Here is a 19,942-nt window from a genome sequence, read left to right on the forward strand (position 1 = left end):
TTTCTTGAAATGAAGCTATTCTGAAAAACCTTCTGATCTCAATATAAGCTATTTTAGCTCTCCAGTTTATGGGAATGGTCACCTTTCTTTTAAAACCGCCTGATTGTCAGTGCTTCTGTCAGCAGTAATCCCCAGCCTAGAATTTAATGAAATGTTCCTCCCTTTCTCTAGGGCTTTGGATTGCTATTTGGCTATAATTAACTCCAGACTGACCAGTGAAGCCAGTGAAGGAAGAACTCACTCCCAGAAAAGGATTATTACAGCCATTATTTTGTTCTAAATACAGCTGCTCTGTCTAGAAAATACAAATTATTTATCTTGCTATGTTAATTTCAAATAACCAAGAAAGAGAGAAAGAAGCATAGAAAGATTGCTCCCTTTCACTGTAGCTACATAGGAAAGTAAGCCACAGGGGAAAAAAGGAAAGCTCATAGTTTTTCAAGCTTGTCATAATCTTCTAAACTCCAGTTGAGAGGAACTGACATCAAACCTTCATTTGAAGACCTATTGTAATGTAGTAAATCCTGTTGAATTTCCTTTCAAAATATATCAAAATCCGCCCGCTTCTCACCATCTCCACTGTCACCAAGCTGGTCCAATACAACATTATTTCTCAGATTAATGCAGTAGCTTCTCTCTGCTTTGGCCTTGCCCCCCACCCTGCCCTTCCCTCAACAGTCTGTTCTAAATGAGGCAGCCAATGTGGTCCCTTAAAAATGGAAGCCATGCCAGGGGCACCTGGGTGGCACAGTCAGTTAAGCATCCGACTCTTGGTTTTCACTCAGGTCGTGATCTCAGGGTTGGGAGATCGAGCCCTGCATCAGGCTCCATGCTCAGAGTGGAGTCTGCTTGAGACTCTCCCTCTCCCCCTGCCCCTCCCCACTTAAGCTCACTCTCTCTCTAAATAAATAAAAATCTTTAAAATTAAAAAAAAAAATGTAAGTCAGCCATGCCAGATCATGCCTGTTATGAACGGAATTGTATCCCCTCCAAATTCATATGCTGAAGCCTTAACTCCCCATGTGATGGTATTTGGAGATGGGGCCTTTGGAAGGGAGATAATTACATTTAGATGAGATAATTACATTCATGATGGGATAGTGCCCTTACAAGAAGAAATGCCAGAGAGCTTGTTCCCTCTCTTGCTGTGTGAAAACACAGCAAGAAGGTGGCCATCTGCAAGCAAGAAAGAGAGCTCTCACCAGATACAAGCTACCCAGGTACCCTGATCTCAGATTTCCAGCCTCCAGAACTGCGAGAAAATAAATTTTGGGTGTTTAAACCACCCAGTCTATGGTACTTTGTTATGGCAGCCAGAGCAGACTAAAGCCATGCCTCCAATCAAAATAAAAGTGCATATCGTTCAATGGCCAACCAACAAGTTTCTTCACAACTTGGCCCCACTTCCTCACAGACTTCATCTCCCTCCACCCTCAGTCTCACTCGCTTTGCTCCAGGCACACTGGTCTCCTTGCTATTTCTTCAATAAGTCAGACACCCTCCTTCTCAGGATACCCTCAATCTTTCAGATTTTGAATTGAGTGTCCCCATTTCAGCAAGGCATTCCCTGACCATTCACCCTGTTCAAAACGGCAACCTACTAACATTTCTGATGCTTTCTTCTCTGCCTTATTTCCTCTACAGCAGTTATCACTTTTTAACACTACATATTTATGTATTATTTACCTCTCTCCTTTATTAAAATATAAGCCCAGTGAGGACTGTTGTCTCTTGCTAACTGCTGATTCTCCAGTACCTAATAGAACAGTGTCCAGTAGATAGTAGATAGTCAACAATGTTGTCAAATTCATGCATAAATGTTGTTTTCATCTCAATGAACAGTAAGAGGGAAAAGAGCTGATAGACAACTAAATAGTTATTTCATTTTTAGATTGCAAAATCACTCCAAGTGCAAAGTATAGCTTCTTAACAGCTTTCTTCCCTCTAGAATTGCCACGATAATAAACCAAAAGTTCAACACTTCTTCTACATATCAACTCACTCGTTTTTCACCAACAATTTCCTTTACAAGAATCCTTAATGAAAAACTGGCTGTAGCTATAGCTAACTCATCTTTCACCCTTTCCACTTGCGTTTAAAAAAAAAAAAAAATTTCCTTAGAAGCTTATAAGGTATATTACCATTATTTCTTTGTTTATGCTACTGAAAAATAAATCATATTTTATTTGACTCACAAAGCAGCCAAAGCTTGGCCTTCTCTCCAATGTGATGAAGATGGTTAAAACAGGAAGAAATTGGCAATTGCTCATTCACTCAACAAGAATTTATTAAGTGCCTACCTTGGGCCAGGCAATGTTCTAGGCAAAGAGAATGGAGCAGTGAACAGACAAAAAGGTCTGCTCTCATAGAGCTTGCATTTGGGGTGGGGGTCGTGGGTACCTGGAGACAGATAACAAATAAAACAAATACATGTTAAGGGAGGCAACAAAAGGTGCTATGGAGAAGAGTGAATCAGGGAAAAGAGATAAGAAATAATCAGTAAGGTTGCATTTTAAATGGAAGGGTCAAAGAAGACCTCACTGGAAAAGGTGGTAGTTCAGCTATGCATGTATCTGAAGGAACAAGTGCAAAGGCCCAAGACTGGTGCATGGTTGGTATGGTGGACAAACAGCAAGGAAGGCACTGTAGCTGAAACAGGGAGAATGAGTAGGACAGAAGTAGAAGATGAGCTCAGAGTGGCAGCAAAAAGCCAGATCCTCAGGGGTCTTGCAGGACAATGGAAGAATTCTGGATTCTATTCTACTACTAATGGAAAGCCACTGGAATGTTTGAGCAGGAGAGCAACATCATCAGACACGTCCAATAGTCTTCATAAGAACCAAGTAAATTCAAATATCTCATGTTCTCACACCACTTGAACTTCACATTTCATTTTGGTTGGACTCTTGACCCAGGCAAGAAAGCAGGGAGGCTGGAATGAGAGTAGTAACCATGGAAATGGTGAGAAGTGGTCAGATTCTGGATATACGTAGACTATGAAACCAAAAAGTTTTGTTGATGGTTTAGACATGTAACATGAGAGAAAAAGATTATAGTTCCAATCTTTTTTTTACCAAAACAACTTGGAGGGAATAAAGTTGCCCTTTCCTAAAATGGGAAAGGCTACAAAAGAAGGAAGATAGTGGTGTAAGATCTGAGCTCCAATTTGAACATATTACATTGAGATATTCTTTAGGCATCCGAATATAGATGTCAGATAGTCAGTAGAATGAAGAAGTTTGGAGGGGAGAAGAGAACCAGGCTGGATCTGTACATTTGGAAATCATCGGCATCAACACATAGTATTTAAAGCCATGAGGCTAGAGGAGGTCACCAGCAATGTAGATAGCAAAGAGAAAAGGTCCAAAACTTGAGCCCTGAGATACTCCAAAATGAATTAGCTGGAGAGGGAAAGAAACAGGGAAAATAGACTTGGAAAGAATGGCCAGTGAGTTGGTGAAAAAGAAAAAAAAGAAAGAAAGAAAATGTGTTTTCCAGAAAGACAAGAGAAAAATGTGTTTCAAAGGGTTGGAGAGAACAACTGTCAGATGTTGCTGACAGCTCAAGAGGAGGACTGAGAATTGGCCATTGGATTTAGCAAGGTGAAGGCATAATTGAATTTGACGAGAACAGTTTTAGTACAGTGTTGGGGCAAAAGGCTGATGTAGAGGGCATTCAAGAGACAAAGGAAAGAGAGAAATTGGAGCGAGTGCAGATAGACAACACTTTCAAACAGTTCAGCTGTAAAAGGAAAGAGAGAATGGTGCAGTAGCTGGAGTGAGTGTACATGTGTGCGGTTGAGTTGAGAGAAACAGCCTCATATTTTTAATGTTGATGGGGAAAGGTCCGAAAAAGAAAATTGAAGATTCAGGAGTAAGAAGGGAAAACTGCTAAAGTGATATCTTTGAGCAGGTGAGAGAGGTTGGGATCAAGTGCACAAAGGAGGAGGTGCCCAAAGCTGGAGCGACACCACCTGACCTACAGTAATAGGAAAGAATACAGAGTCTATGGCACAAGGCCTAGGCAATGACTACATATAAAAACACTGGAAGGAGTTATTTCCTAACTTAATGGCCATGTTGTAAGGGCCAACTAACTCTGTTGGAAAATGAGCAACAATGCCTTGGAGGTCTCTTTATAAATATGCCCTGATTAAATTAAGCACTTTCTAAAATTGCATTTATTTTCGGGATAAGCAATTTTTCACAAATCCTGATTAAATCAATGAAAATATACTTAGGAGTAAATCCAAAGCTGTGAAAGTTTGAAATTCTTAAAACTGGAAAAGGAGGAAGGAAGGTAGCAAGCAAACTGAACATGGAACAATACTGGTTAACTAGCAAAATAATAAAAAACATCTCTTCAACTAGATTTTAAGCTCCTAGTGGAAGAGGCAATTTATTATCATTCCTGAGTACAAAGTACATACTAACTACTCAATAAATGCTTGCTGAATTAATTAGTTAATTCAGTTCTATAGTTGGTTTTTGTTGCATTAAATTCTTCACTCAGTATCCTTGTGGTTTGCTGGTTTACTGCAGTAATAATCTCATGCATCATTCCCACTAAAATGCATTGTTTCATTGATTTCTTTCTCCTTTACTGTTCTGTTTCTCTTTTTTTGAATTAGTGATTAAATATCATAAACACTGAATATCATATACATGTTTTGTTTGTTAGTATAGAAGTGGATAGCATGTAATAGCTGCAAAATAGCTTAACAACAACAGTTAAGTGGCCATAGTATGGAATAATTAATGAAGGGGAAAATGCCTTGTTAAACTGTGTTAAAATAACTGTAATATATTGAAGTAACTGTGTCCATTTTAATAGGATTTGGTGTTGTTTTACTACAAATGGTTGTTAGAGTGGGGGTTAGGAATATATAAAAAATATTTCCCATTGAGAGAAGTGATAACTGCTCTTTTGGTTTATGAGAAAATCACCATATGAAGGGTTTTTCAGAAATGGACTACCTTTATAAAGTAGGGAGAGACTATATTTATTTGATTCTAAAGAAGGGAGAAAGGATAGTCACTTAAGGAAACTCATTTCTCTACATTACCTGGTAACCCGGAAGGCAAAGTACTGCCCCATCTGCTCCCTCAACAATGGACTAGGACGTGAAGCCACAGGGACAGCCTTACATTTGTTTCCACTAAAAAACCATAGAATTAAACAGATCCAGTATAACTCCAAATATTTTTAGGAATTCTGATTGAAAAAAGCATCTTGGGAGTAAATTGGCATTATACATAATTAGACCAGCCTATATAAAGAAACTCTATAGAGATTTTATTTTTATAAAAGCAGCCTTACTGGAGTCAATAAATATATACATAGTATTCAATGTTTACCTAAACAAAAGCAAGGTAAAAAAAAAAAAGTCATACTTTAAAAAAAAAATGAAGTCTCAAATAATAACTGAGGTATGAGATGTAAACTAAGATGGAAATAGGATTATATAATTATCATTTCAAATTAGAAACAACAAATATATCCACTACTTAAAGTAAAAAGATATGGGGCACCTGGGTGGCTCAGTCAGTTAAGTGTCCAACTTTTTTTTTTTTTTAATTTTATTTATTTATTTGACAGAGAGAGAGAGATGGAACACAAGCAGGAAGAGAGGGAGAGGAAGAAGCAGGCTCTCCCCTCAGCGGGGAGCACGACGCAGGGCTCAATCCCCTGAGCTGAAGGCAGATGCTTAACGACTGAACCACCCAGGCACCCCTAAACCTCCAACTCTTGATTTTGGCTGAGGTCATGATCTCAAGGTGGTGGGATCGAGCCCCTCCTCAGGCTCTGCACTCAGCTCAGAGTCTGCCTGTCTCTCTCCCTCTGCTCTTCCCACCCGCCCCCACCCTGCGCTCAATCTCTTTCTCTCTCACACCCAAATAAATAAATAAAATCTTTAAAATAATAAAAAAATAAAGAAAAAAATACATAACCACAGAGAGTGAAATACTTAGCAGTCAATACAAATATTTTATGAAGGAAAAATCTCCAAAGCTTTACTACTTGCAAGTAGCCCATTATCATCACCATCATCACCATCACCATCATCACCACCATCACTACAATAAAAAAGTGAATGTATCTGTGATAGCTCAAAATGCAATCATTCAAGCCAGCCCCTCCTATTCATGAACTTCAATAGGGCCTTTTATCTCATAAGTTACCCCATAACTTATCCCATTATAGAAAAATAAATAGACTCTATCAACATGATACATAAAGTCCAAGGTATCCATGGGCTTTCCCTAGTACACAAATCTCAAAATGACTTCTCCCCCTTCTTTCCACCTCCGATTAAATGTATTTCTTTTTTCAGGACTGAAATAAAGATAAAGCTTCTTTTTATGTGCATTTCATGCCTGTAGCATTGTGCAACAATCCCACATTCTTAACTTAACATGGTACTATATTTTTGCTCTACAAAATTTCGGTGTTTGATTATATTCCCTATTGTGTGAGTCTCTAATCCATTAATTTTAGTAAATATGGTATTCTCTCCTCAACAAAACCACAATCTCCTTGAGGCCAGAAATTCTTGTTACAAAATACCTATGGCTCTTTCTACAATCACAGCACTGTGCCAAGTAGGTAATGAATTCTTCATAAAAGCACAGTGTACTGAAAAGAAGCAATCAAGCAAGCTCCTTTACAAAACTTATTGATTTACAAATTACAAAATAGCAGCAAAAGGAAACTAAAAACTATCTGCCATAATTAATTGAAATATAAATAGGATGAATAACAAAATAATACATATCTGAGTCACTTTATCTGCCATCTAATTAACTTATAAAGCAGCTATGATGAAGAAAACATTTAAAATATTCAAGTATAGAGTGGGGGATGGGCAAAAGAAAAGATGGGGATTAAGGAGTCCATTCGTCTCATGATGACCACTGGGGGATGTATGGAAGTGATGAATCACTATATTGTACACCAGAAACTAATATAATACTGTATGTTAACTATACTGGAATTAAAAGAATAAAATAAAATATTCAAATATATCTTCTATTAGTTGATGACATTATGAGTTATAAAACATGTGCTTCTTTAATTTTAATGTGTCTCCAAATTTTCTACAAGGACCATATATTACTTTTAACATCAATATGAAATTAACAAAAAATAGCTATTACACTATTCCTCCAGCAATCAGATTATCTAGTTTATTAAGGTGATCCATATTTAATTCTCTGAATTGTCAACATTTCTGGGATCCATTTCAGCAGAATCTCAAGGCTCTGGAGCCAGCCAGCCTGGCCTTGAATTATAAATCCACTAATTCCTGCTGTGTGAACTGAGTACATTACAGAGTCACTTAGTCCCTAAATTACTCACCCAGAAAATGAGAAAATAACAGGTACTACCTCAAAAGGCTGTGAAAAAAAGAGTAAATGCATTAGAATGTACAAAGTCCTTAAGAGTGGCCCATATTTTGTAAATACAAACCCATTCACTTTTGTAGTTGTGTTCAATGTTTTTGAGATAAGAGGAAAGATAACTTACTTCTTTATATATCTACAATAACCTTGTTTTAAAGTAAACCTCCATGTCTCCGAGAGTTCTTGAGAAAATAAGGCACATAGTTATAGAAAGGCTTCCTGTATTATCTCCTCTAGACTCTATACCTCTCATTATAACCTAACACCAATAAAGAGGAAATCTCTACAAACCTCATACAAATAAGTTTTAATTCCCTAATTTAGAGATTTTAAAAACAAATCCTCATACAGTGTACGCTGGCTGCTTATTTCGGCTTAAAATGTTAAAGGAATATCTTTGTGCAACAAGGAGAATAAATTATTGTCCTAACAGCAAGCATCAGAATACCTCTTAGAGAACCATTCTGATAAACTACTTGGAGTGGAAACTCAAATCTTTAGAGATGAGCTCGCACAAGATGATGCCACAGTAGAGGAAGTTAAACAATTCAGCATTGGAAATGAAAAAGAACTTGGTAAGAAAGAAGATATTGCAGAATTTATGACAGAACAGCAAAGTGACTTTTAAGGAAAGGAAGATCCAATATCACATTTTATGAGTTTGTTTGGTTTCATTTTGGTTTTTGCAATGTAACACCCTGGCATTCACACATGCACACATCGCCTCCCAAGCTTCAGTAATATCAGGTTAATGGGCAGAGAGTTTTCTTACTTGTTTTGATTTTTGGTTTTCCAATGCAAATCAAAGAAAGGCAAGTCCGTGTCTCCCTTGACATGGTTTGGGAAAGGTACAGATCTGCAAACTACCAGTCCACAGAAACAGCTCTTATCTAGAGGTGAGCAGTACTAGATAGAATGAACAAAAATATTTCTCCCTTCCCCTCTATTCCCAGAGGAATATTCCCCATGGGGAATTTTCAGAAGTTCGGATCTGTAGTCTAAATTCACTGACTCTAGTCATTGTATCCCCTCCCAGTCTCATGCCCATTTGTTCCTGAACACACTCATCAGGGCTTTGCCCTGAAACTGCTCTTATCAAGGTCACTATGGCGTTCACATGGCTAGGACTAGTAAATGGTCAATTCTCAGTCTCCATCCAACTTGGCTTTCCACAATTTACCATCTGCTCATTTTTGAAATTCTTCACTAGTTGCCCAGAAATACTGTAGATACCTGTTTTCTTAGTGTCTCAACCAGTTGCTCCTTCTCCATAGCCTTTATTGGCTCTTAATGTCCTTAACCTCTAAACACTGGATTAGTCCCTCCTTGTTCCTATTCTCTTTTCTATCTGCTCTCACAGCTCTGGCAAGCCCATCCAAACTCATAGCTTTTCTATATCATTATATGCTGGCAAATGGGTATCTCTAGCCAGATTAATCTACTCACCCACACTCCATATCTATAAATTCAACTGTCTATTTGAATTTCTTTCAGACATCAAGGTGCTACTTAAATGTTTAATGTACACATCAGTCTCAAAAAGCAACTCCTTCCACAATCATTCTGCCTCAGTAAAAGGCAATTCCATCCTTCTCATTTCAAAAAACAAAACAAAAAACAAAACAAAACAAAACAAAAAACAAAAAGAAACACCCAACTTTGGAGCTGTCCTTGGTACCTCTCTCTCACATCCCACATTCCGTTCATCAGCAAATATTTTTGCCTCTGTTTTCAGTATATATCAAGAATTGGATCACTTCCAACTACCTCACTGTTAACATCTTAGTCTAAGCACCCATCATACTTTGTCTGAATTTTGCTGGAGGCTTTCATCTGTTTTTCATGCTCTGTCCTTTCCCCCTCATCAGGGTCTCTCAACCTCAGCACTACTGACACTGGGAGCTAGTTTTGTTGTGAAGGCTGTGCTCAAAACTGACCAATAGATTTCCATCTCATCCAGGAAAAAAGGAAAGAAAAAGCCAGAGTCCTTACCATGGCCTGCTGGCTCTACATGATCGGTCACCCACCCATTAGTCCTTCCTTGACCACATCTCCTTTCTCACCCACTTACTCACTCTGTTCTAGTCATACTTGCCTACTTGCCTATCTGTATATCCCTCAAACATACCAACAAACTCCCATCTCCAAGTCTGGGCACTTTGTTCCCTCTACAAAGACTTATAGGTCTTTGTTCCTATATCCTTGTCCACAATATCCATTTGGCTTGCTCCTTCACTCCCTTAGATTCTTTGCTCAAAAGTCAACTTCCCAAGGAAGCCTTCTGTATTCACTCATTTTAAGATTTCAGCTCCCTTCCCATGCCTCACCTGCCCCCCACATTTCTTATACCTCCATTCTAGCTTTATTTGTAATGGCATTTATCTCCATTTGATATACTACATGTGTTAATAATTTCTTTAATGCCTGTCTCTACCTAACAGAACATAAGTCCCAGAGGAAAGGGATTTTTGCCTATTTTTATTCACCGCTGTATCCCCATCACATGGAAAAGTGCCCACAGGGGGCAATCAACAGTACTTATTAAATAAATGAGGAAAGAAAGAGAGGAGGAAGGGAAAGAAGGTAGGAAGAATGGAAGGAAAGATAGAAGCGGGGAGGGAGAGAGGGTAGAATAGGTCTTGGAAACCACCCTAGGTAGATCTGAAGGGTTCAAGGCAGATGCAGCTGACACCTAGGATACATCTACAAGCACCATTAAGAAAGACTGAGTTGGTTTCCATAGACCTTATTTAATCATTATATACAATGGAAACTAAGGATTTGTCAAAATGCTTCTGTGCTTAGGAATTTTATGTAGGGAGTATTTAGAAAACATACTCATAAATCCATTAATATATAGATCTAAACACCTACAGATATATAAAATAAGTAGAACTTTAAAAGGAATTTTATAAAGTGCCATGGGCTGTGGTAACTCCCCCGGATATATACAAAGGAATGTGCTGGAATAAGTCAAATCATTCAATTATATACACCATAAGGAGCTTAACAAGTAATAGTAACAGTGAACAAAGCTCTTTTCCACCAGATGAAAGCCTGCATGGTTCAATTGTGAGTGAAAGAGAGGAACAGAAATGCTTCCTGCTGCAAGCTGACAGTTACATGGAACCCCCTGAAGTTATAAATTGAGTTCCTCTACTAATTACTGGTCTGAAGGGGACAAAGATCCACATTTTATTTCTCTTGCTGAACTTGCAACATAAGCACTTGTGAATTTTACATTAGGGTCAAGCTGGGAAGTTCCCAGCTGGTTTTACCTGGAGTAGAGAACAGTGTCACCTCCCATGCAAATGAGGTCAGATAGTCCTTCCTGCCTTGGGTGCCCACCAGGGAGATTTCAGTGTAACAGATTCTAATAGGGAACTTGATATAGAGGGGAAAAAGAGAAAGAAGGAAAGAAGACAGAACAAAACTAAACTAAGTATAGATACTATCTGAAATAAAATTTTGTTTAGAAATCTGAAATAAAATCGTGTGGATTCTAAGAGCACACATTTCAAAAAGACCTCAGAATTTTGTAATATCATTCCTTAAAATTGTGTGCCACACCCATTTTGGTAACAATATCAACTATTCTACCTACTTTCTAAACTACTCATTGTAAGACCAATAAAGCTACACAGCAGGCAGTTACTTTAATAAAATAGGCCCAGTTCTCCAGAGAGACGAACCTGTGGTTCAAATACCAACACTTTTGATCAGGTAAGCACTTTATTCTTGCCAATGTGCAATCACTTTTATGTGGATGCTGATTAGAAATGTTCTGGGAAGAAAAAAAGATGGAAGGGGGAAAGGAACAAAAGACTGCTATTTCAAAACAGGTTTTCTGAGAAGGAAAAATAACTTCAGCACTTCTAATGGGTACATATACCCTTTCTAACTTCCTGAAAAGTTATAGTTCACTCCCCTGCAAAAGCAGGAGCTTCACTCAAATTAGGATAGTAACATTCATTTATTCATTCAACAAACTATTGAACATACTGTCTTTATAAAAGGAAGAAGCGTCAGAGTATTCATGGTGAACATAATCTCCATTATACAATTTCCTTTTCTCTTTTGTTTTTATTCTACTTGCTACAACTGTATTGAAACATAAATGGAAAAAAAATAATCTGAGGGATAGCAAATACATTGTGGTCCAAGATCTGAGAATTAGGAAACAGAAAATAATCAATGAGTGTCTTCTCAGTATAAAACACAGAAGAGTTCTGGGAGTCATCAAGCCTTAGCTTGAAATCCCAGCTCCACCACTAACTGGCTGTGTGAATGAAGAAAAGATTCCCTGGAGGTCAACCAAGTCCCCTGAGTTGAAAATGTTCTAACAGTACCTACCCATCTAGTACTTGCAAGGATTAAATGAGATGTTGGCAAGCACCCCTCCAAAGCACATATTCAATGAATTATAGCGACTTGAGTTATCTTTTGGAAACCTAAACTTACATAATGCCTTTCTTAATTCCTACGAGGAATTCTTGGCAATATTTAAGAAACATTAAGTTTCATTTTACCTCTTCAGAAGAAATTATTTTTTATGCTCATCTTCTCTAAAAATATAATTCTTGGAATTTTCACGTCTCAAATAAATGCATGATGACAAATTTCTACCTTCAAGGATCCCTTCCAATAAAATAACCAAGAAAATACTTACCTAGTTTTGGCAAGGAATAGGGCACTTTAAAGTAGTCTTCATAAAATTCTATCAATCTTTTTGTTATATGGAGAGCATAGTCCCCAGATCCTCTTCTGATAGCATCGGGTCTTGCATATAATCGTACCTAATTAAAAATATATATAAAAGTTACTTTAGCCTTTTGGTATTCAAATTTTATCTTCCCTGCACATATGAATCTACACAAATCACTGTGAATACTACAAAAATTAAACAGTATTCTTATTCATATATCAAAGCACGCTGTGGCTGAAAGAACCAAACTTGAACAATTAAAGTAACCAAGTTGAGCAAGTCACAATTTCCTCGCTTTACAAGATGACATAGAGAAGATTTATACAGCTTGCATCAAAATAAATATTCAAGTTATCACTTACATGTGCTTGCTAGAGATATGAAGGTACGGTGGATTAGTATAATGGTTTCCTGACTATGCTGTAAGTAGGCAGGATATGGAGGCTCCGCAGGAGAGAAAATTCATGGTTTGTTAAAAACACATTGCATCAAGCTTTGGAGGTATTACCAGGCTGAACAAAATATAATTTATGCTTCCTTCTTTTCTTTGGAACCAACTGTCCTTATTCCCAATATGCAAAGTAGGAATAGAAAACTTTTCATGTACATAAATGATTGCCATTCTGGAAGGCCGTCTGCAAGTGCTCCCAGCTTCAAAACCAGCTGAAGTATTTCATATTTCTAACACAATTCAGATACTTAATATTGATTTTTAAATCAAGCATTGTATATTATCTAGTCCTTGGCCAAAAAGAAGCCTGAGGCAAATAACATAAACTGAACACAACTAACAATTGTACAGAAAAGGTTAAAATGAGATTAGTTTTCATAAAGATTTCATGAAGCTATCCAGCATCTTTCTTTCCAAAGGCTAAATCTATTTTTCACAGATGTGGTCCCTAATCTTCATATCAATTCTGTGAATAAGAAATATGCATTTTGTAGAGCAGTGGAGAACACAGCAGCCTGGGAGTTGGGCGTTAGTCTTGCTCTGCCACTAAGCAAGCTGGGTGATATTGAACAAATTACTTAACCTCTTTGGGCTTCAAATGTTCTCACTTATAAAATGAAGGTGTTGACTAAAGTGCTTTTAAGTTCTAAAACACATTACTTCCAATCCCGTTTTATAGATAAAGGAGTTTGTGTTCTTTTCAAATCACTAAAAAAATAAAATAAATGGTTTTCTCAGCATGTGGAAATGGATATTTATATTCAACAGGAAGACAAAAGAAAGCTGTACTCAATCATATAAAAATTGATTATACAATTAACTCTGTTATCCTTGCTTAAGGAGAGAAAACAGAGATGTATAAAAAATAAAAAGAGTAGAAAGTTATGAAAAAATGCATTCTGACTTGATGTTAGAAAGACCTGTAATTCAATAAGATATTTACTAAATTCAATAACAATTATTTACTGAAATAGTGAAGTTACTTCCTACCCAACAACCAAATCAAATATCAAATTTAGTTCACAGTCACCTTCAGTTTTGGTTGGCAGTAATATAAAACCAAAAACTATTGGGAGCTACCAGCTGCAACAGCAGAACTTAACACTCAGGGAGAGTGTGGATATGATTCCCTGACCCTGACATTAACTGATCATAAACATGCACCACCTTAAGTAAAGCTCCCAAGAAGTAAACCCTAAGGAAAGGGTGAGCGTCCAAGTGATTCGCTAAGAAAGTATTCTTGGGAGAAACCTATAAGAGAGCAAGGCAAGCAAGATAGGGAGGCTAAGAAGCCAAGCAAGGGTACATGCTATTTCAGGCAAAGTCCTGGCCTTAGCTTGATCCCACAGGGAGCTCTAGAGTATAAACTGCACCTGCAAGTTTGCACTGCATTGAGGCATGACAGCTAGACCTCCATACTCTTGCTGGATATGGGTTACCAAGGGGAAGGCATAAAATCCCAAGGACTTCTTGTTCTTGGAACATCTAGGTGATGCAGCTCCAGTGGCCCAAAGATAGTCCTTTGGAAAAGATTTTAGGTATGAGTTACTAGGAGCAAAGCAATGAAAAGCTGGGGGATAGGCACATCAAACAGGAAGGAGATCTGGTCTGTGCATCATCAACACACCACAGACAGTAATCATTCATTCATGCAGTCATTCATTCAACAAATATTTATTTGGCATCTTACTTGCACCATGGCCTGGAATAAGGATTTTTAACTTAGTGATGAAGACATGTTTTCTAACCAGAGATGGTACAAAGGACTTTGAGGAAAAAAATCAATGAAGGTGTAGTCCCCGTTCTCAAAGAGTTTCCCATGTACTCAGTAGGTTAGATAATAACAGATAATGATATATGCCATATGAATGGTAAACTAAAATAACAAATGTATTCTGAGAAAGAATGGATAGCTTTCAGAAGGCTCAAAGGTGAAGTAAAGAGTAAATTCATGTTGAAACCAAACCCAGGACCACTGCAAAATGATGCAGCAAAAGGTTGCTGATTTTATTCCTACGAAGCATCATTGACTTTGTTAGAAACACAGCCATTCCTGTCAATCAGCTCTACCAGTTGGTCAAGCTATCTATAGGCCCAGACAAGAGAAACACAATTAAATCAATCTGGTTGTCAAGATTTGATGGAAATAATCCAATCTGAATGAGAAGATAAAACATACACAGGCTTAGCACAGTGACTTCATTTGCTCCATTCAAACATTTATTGCATGCTTCCTGTGTGCCAGGCATTGCACTAAGGAATACAAATAGAAGAATACAAATTCCTACCACAAAATGAATGAGACATTTACACCTACTACTCTTAAGAGGTTCATAGGATGTGGAAAATAAACAAATCCACAACAAAAATATATGAACAATGTAACAGTGTACCCTGCCTTCCCCTCCTCCCCATTACAAAGAATTAACTGACTAAGCTCCTACATGAAGCCAAGCTGCCCACACTCAACCTCTTCTTGCCTTTTCAAACATCATGACCAAATGTCTCTCCTTTATCTACCACATCATCAATTTATGCCTCCATACTGGATCATTTTCATGAGCAAATACTCTGTATTGTTTCCTATGTTTTCAAACAAAAAATCTTTCTTGAGCACATTTCTTCCAGCTATGGTTTCCAGCAATGCCCGTTGAGTTTTCCATATAGTTAGTAGGAACATACAAGTTAACATCCAAACTGAAACACTTTTGAGGATGAAAACAGCCCTTATACCCTGAGATAATACATGTAAGTAAGGTGGTTGTCTATTTATACTGCCTGCTTCTAATTCTTTTCGAACTCACTGCAATAGGGCTTTCATCTCCATTATATATCAATAGTGTTCATCCCCACTGAGATCACTAATGGCCCTAGGATGCCAAATCCAACAGTCAGATTCTAGTCTTCAACATGCTTCACCCTCCTTGAACCACTGCTTCCCCTCCTTGAACCATTTTCTTCCCTTGGCTTCCATCTTACTTTTCCTTCTATCTCATTAACCACTCCTTCTCGGTCTCCTCAATGACTCCTCCTCATCCTCATCCCTTTCATCACTTAATTTTGGAGGGTCCCAGGTATCAATCCATAGACATCTTCACTTTTATGTCTATGTTCAGTGTCTCAGTGTTAACATCTAGTCTCATGGTTATAAATATTAGATGCTGAAGACCTACCCTGTAATTCCAACTTCCAAACTCAGTAATCTAGCTGTCCATTGGATATCTGCACTTGGATATCTAAAAGGCATCTCAAACTTAACATGTTTGAAACCAGATACTAGATCTCTCTTCTCTTCTCTTCTCTTCTCTTCTCTTCTCTTCTCTTCTCTTCTCTTCTCTTCTCTTCTCTCTCTTCTCTTCTCTTCTCTCTTCTCTCTTCTCTCTTCTCTCTCCTCTCGTCTCTTCTATTCACTCTTCCTCTCTCTCTCTCTCTCTCACACACACATACCTATCTGTTCCCTTTAAAATCTTTCCATCCAGCTGCCCAAGCCTCAACATTATCCTTGTCTCCCTCTTTCTCTTACATTCCATTTTCAATTGGTTATCAAATCCTTTGGCTCACTACTGATGTCTCATTCCTTACTCCCTTCAGTCTGTTGTCTACACAGCAACCAAAATGTTCCTTTCAAATGAACATCAAATCATATCACCCTTCTGCTTTTTCTCTTCCAGTGATTTGCCACTCATTCAGAGAAAAAGCCCAAGTTTTTATAAGGGCCCTAAAATCCCTATAAAAATTTAGTCCCCTTAATTTTTCTGGCCTCATTTCCTACTACTTTGCTTCACACTAACCTTACTCAACTCATACACTAGCTTCCTTGACATTCCTCAAACACTCCAGAGATTCCTCCATCAAGGCTTCTGAGATTCCCTTACGCGTATCCATGGCTTATCCCCTCTTCTCCTTTAGATACTTGTCCAAATACCTCTTGTTTCTGAGAAGTCTTTCCTCCCACTCCAGGACTCTATCCCCCTTCCTTGCTTTATTGTTTCCTGTAACAATTATCACCATTTAACAAAACATATGTTTTGCTTATTCATTTTGCTTCTTGTTGCCTTTTTTCCAAGAATGTAAGTTGCATGAGAACAAATATTTTTATCTATTAGTTCTAACTATGTGAAAGTGCCATTTTTGTAGGTCGAATATTTTGTTCAATTTACCTCTCAAGTGCCTTGTATGTAGTAGACACTCAATAAACCTTTGATGAATGAATGGATGAATTCCACAGGTGTGTGCAGGCCCTAAGGGAGTATATTAACAGGAACCCTTTGATAAAACTGTGAGATTCTCAGGGAAGGGAATGTTTCACCTACATCTTGAAAGATAAGCTAAATGCAGTAAGCTACCACGTGGAGGGTAACATCACAGACCAAAATAACATTATGTGCTAAGGCAACAATGTTGATGAAATAATAAGTGATTTTAAAATTAATAACAAATATTGGCACTTTATTATAATAATGATGACACTTCATTGGTGAATATTAAGCCAGAAAATAATGAAATTATTTTTGCATTTCAGAAAGACCATATCAGTGACCTATAACAGGTGAACTAAGGTATAGGGGGCTACTTATTAAGTCTGCCCACAGACAAAATGAAAAAAGTGAGGAGACACAGTGATAGATGACACTAAAAAAGTAAAGAGAAATTTCAAACCAGATTTATAAAGGGCCTATAAACCAAATTGTAGGATATTAATTTAATACTATGGGCACAGGGAAGATTTTAAAGCACAAAAACACATAATCAGATTAGGTTTTAACAGATTACATCACTGCAAAGAGAAATTAAGGAATCAATTCCATTTACAATTGCTCCGAAAATAATGAGAAACCTAGGAATAAACCTAACCAAAGAGGAGAAAGACCCGTACTCTGAAAATCATAAAACACTGATGAAAGAAATGGAAGATGACATATAGAACTGGAAAAACATTCCATGCTCATGGATTGGAAGAACAAATATTGTTAAAATGTCTATACTACTCATAAGAGACTCTTAATCATAGGAAACAAAGTGAGGGTTGCTGGAAGGAGGAAAGGTGGGTGGAAGGTTGGGATGCCTGGGGGATGGACACTGGGGAGGGTATGTGTTGTAATGAGCACTGGGTATTATAAAAGACTGATGAATCATAGATCTGAAACAAATAATACATTATATGTTAATTAAAAAAGAGAATCTAAATCCAGAAAACAGAAGGAAAATTTAAAAAAAAATTTACATTAAAGCATTTTAACGATTAGTCAATACTAAGAAATATTAATCTTTTAAAGGGAACTAACCCAATAATTTCATCATAGGCAATGCCATCACAGGTGTTTCCGTGGCTACATAACTTTCCATTTGTCACAAGCGCAATTTCTTTTTTTTTTTTAAAGATTTTATTTATTTATGTGACAGAGAGACAGCCAGTGAGAGAGGGAACACGAGCAGGGGGAGTGGGAGAGGAAGAAGCAGGCTCCCAGCCAAGGAGCCCGATGTGGAACTCGATCCACAAGCGCAATTTCTAACATTAGTATTTATAATAGCCACAAGGTACCAAAGCTATTATTTATCATAACAACATTCAGCTTTTCAAAGTCTGAAAAAAAAATGTCTATACTACCCAAAGCACTCTACACATTTAATGCAATCCCTATCAAAATACCAACAGCATTTTTCACAGAACTGGAATAAGCAATTCTAAAATTTGTAAGAAGCCACAAAAGACCCCAAATAGACAAAGCACCTTTGTTAAAGAAAAGCAAAGCGGGAGGCATCATAATTCTGGACTTCAAGGTATATCACAAAGCTGTAGTGATCAAAACAGTATGGGACTGGCACAAAAACAGACACAGGAATCAATAAAACAGAACAGAAAACCCAGAATTGAACCCACAATACATGGTCAATTAATCTTTGACTAAGCAGGAAAGAATATCCAATGGGAAAAAGTCTCTTCAACAAATGGTGTTGGGAAAACTGGACAGCAACATGCAGAAGAATGAAAATGGACCACTTTCTTACACCAGACACAAAAATAAATTCAAAATGGATGAAAGACCTAAATATGAGACAGGAAACCATTAAAATCCTAGAGAAAAACACAGGCAGTAACCTCTTTGACATTAGTAGTAGCAACTTCTTACTAGGTAAGTCTCCTAAAGCAAGGGAAACAAAGGCAAAAATAAATTGTTGGGACTTCATCAAAATACAAAGCTCTGCACAGTGAAGGAAACAATAAAACTAAAAGGCAACGTACAGAATGGGAGAAGATATTTGCAAATGACATATCTGATAAAGGGTTAGTATCCAGAGTATACAAAAAATTTACAAAGCTCAACACCCAAAAACCAAATAATCCAAGTAAAAATGGGCAGAAGACATAAATAGACATTTTTCCAAAGAAGGCATACAGATAGCCATACAGATAGCCATAGACATACAGATGGCCAACAGACACATGAAAAGATGCTCAACAACACTCATCGTCAGGGAAATGCAAATCCAGCTACAATGAGATATCATCTCACGCATGTCAGAATGGCTAAAATCAACAACGCAAGAAACAATAGGTGTTGGCAAGGATGTGGAGAAGTGGGAACCCTCTTGCACTGTTGGTGGGAATGCAAACTGGTGCAGCTACTCTGGAAAACAGTATGGAGGTTCCTCAAAAAGTTAAACATAGAATTACCCTACAATCCAGCAATTGCACTACAAGTATTTACCCAAAGAATGAAAAAATGCTAAGTCAAAGGGATACAGCATCCTGATGCTTACAGCAGCATTATCTGCAATAGCCAAATTATGGAAACAGCCCAAGTGTCCACTGACTGATGAACGGATAAAAAAGTTGTGATACATGTGCACGTGCATGCGCATGCACACACACACACACACACACACACACAGGAATATTACTCAGCCACCAAAAAGAATGAAATCTTACCATTTGCAATAACATGGAAGGAGCTATAATATTATGCTAAGCAATTTAAGTCAGTCAGAGAAGGAAAAACACCATATGATTTCACAGTCACATGTAGAATTTAAGAAACAAAACAAATGAGCAAAGGGAAAAAGGAAGAGAGCTGCAAATCAAGAAACAAACTCTTAACTATAGAGAACAAACTGATGGTTACTAGAGGGGAGGTAGGCGGGCATGGATTAAACAGGTGATGGGGGATTACTGGTCTAGTGCCCTCTGGCCACCTTGTGATTGGTGCAAGCCAAGAACTCTTAACTAGAAGAAATTGTATTGCCTTGTAAAATCTGAACCCAAACACACTGAGGCCACACACTAGTCTAACCAGTGCTAATATTAGGTCACAACCTGTTTGATACTTTTAGCTTCCCATGAACATTTGTAACCACTGCTTTAATCACTTCCCAGCTCTTGCC

At 37.6% G+C, this 19,942-nt stretch overlaps 1 protein-coding gene across 1 annotated transcript in view; it reads right to left on the bottom strand.

The window, feature by feature from the left end:
* Nucleotides 1-19,942, bottom strand: part of TRHDE (thyrotropin releasing hormone degrading enzyme) — a 365,955-nt gene that overhangs the window by 249,243 nt on the left and 96,770 nt on the right. Inside the window, exon 3 of the mRNA XM_087868922.1 lies at nt 12,073-12,199. Within this exon, the coding sequence (XP_087725048.1) occupies nt 12,073-12,199 (127 nt within the window). The remainder of the gene's footprint in view (nt 1-12,072; nt 12,200-19,942) is intronic.

The sequence above is a fragment of the Ursus americanus genome, chromosome 17 (assembly GCF_024610735.1).
Source record: "Ursus americanus isolate L20-20 chromosome 17, mUrsAme1.1.p, whole genome shotgun sequence".
Classification (NCBI taxonomy): domain Eukaryota; kingdom Metazoa; phylum Chordata; class Mammalia; order Carnivora; family Ursidae; genus Ursus; species Ursus americanus.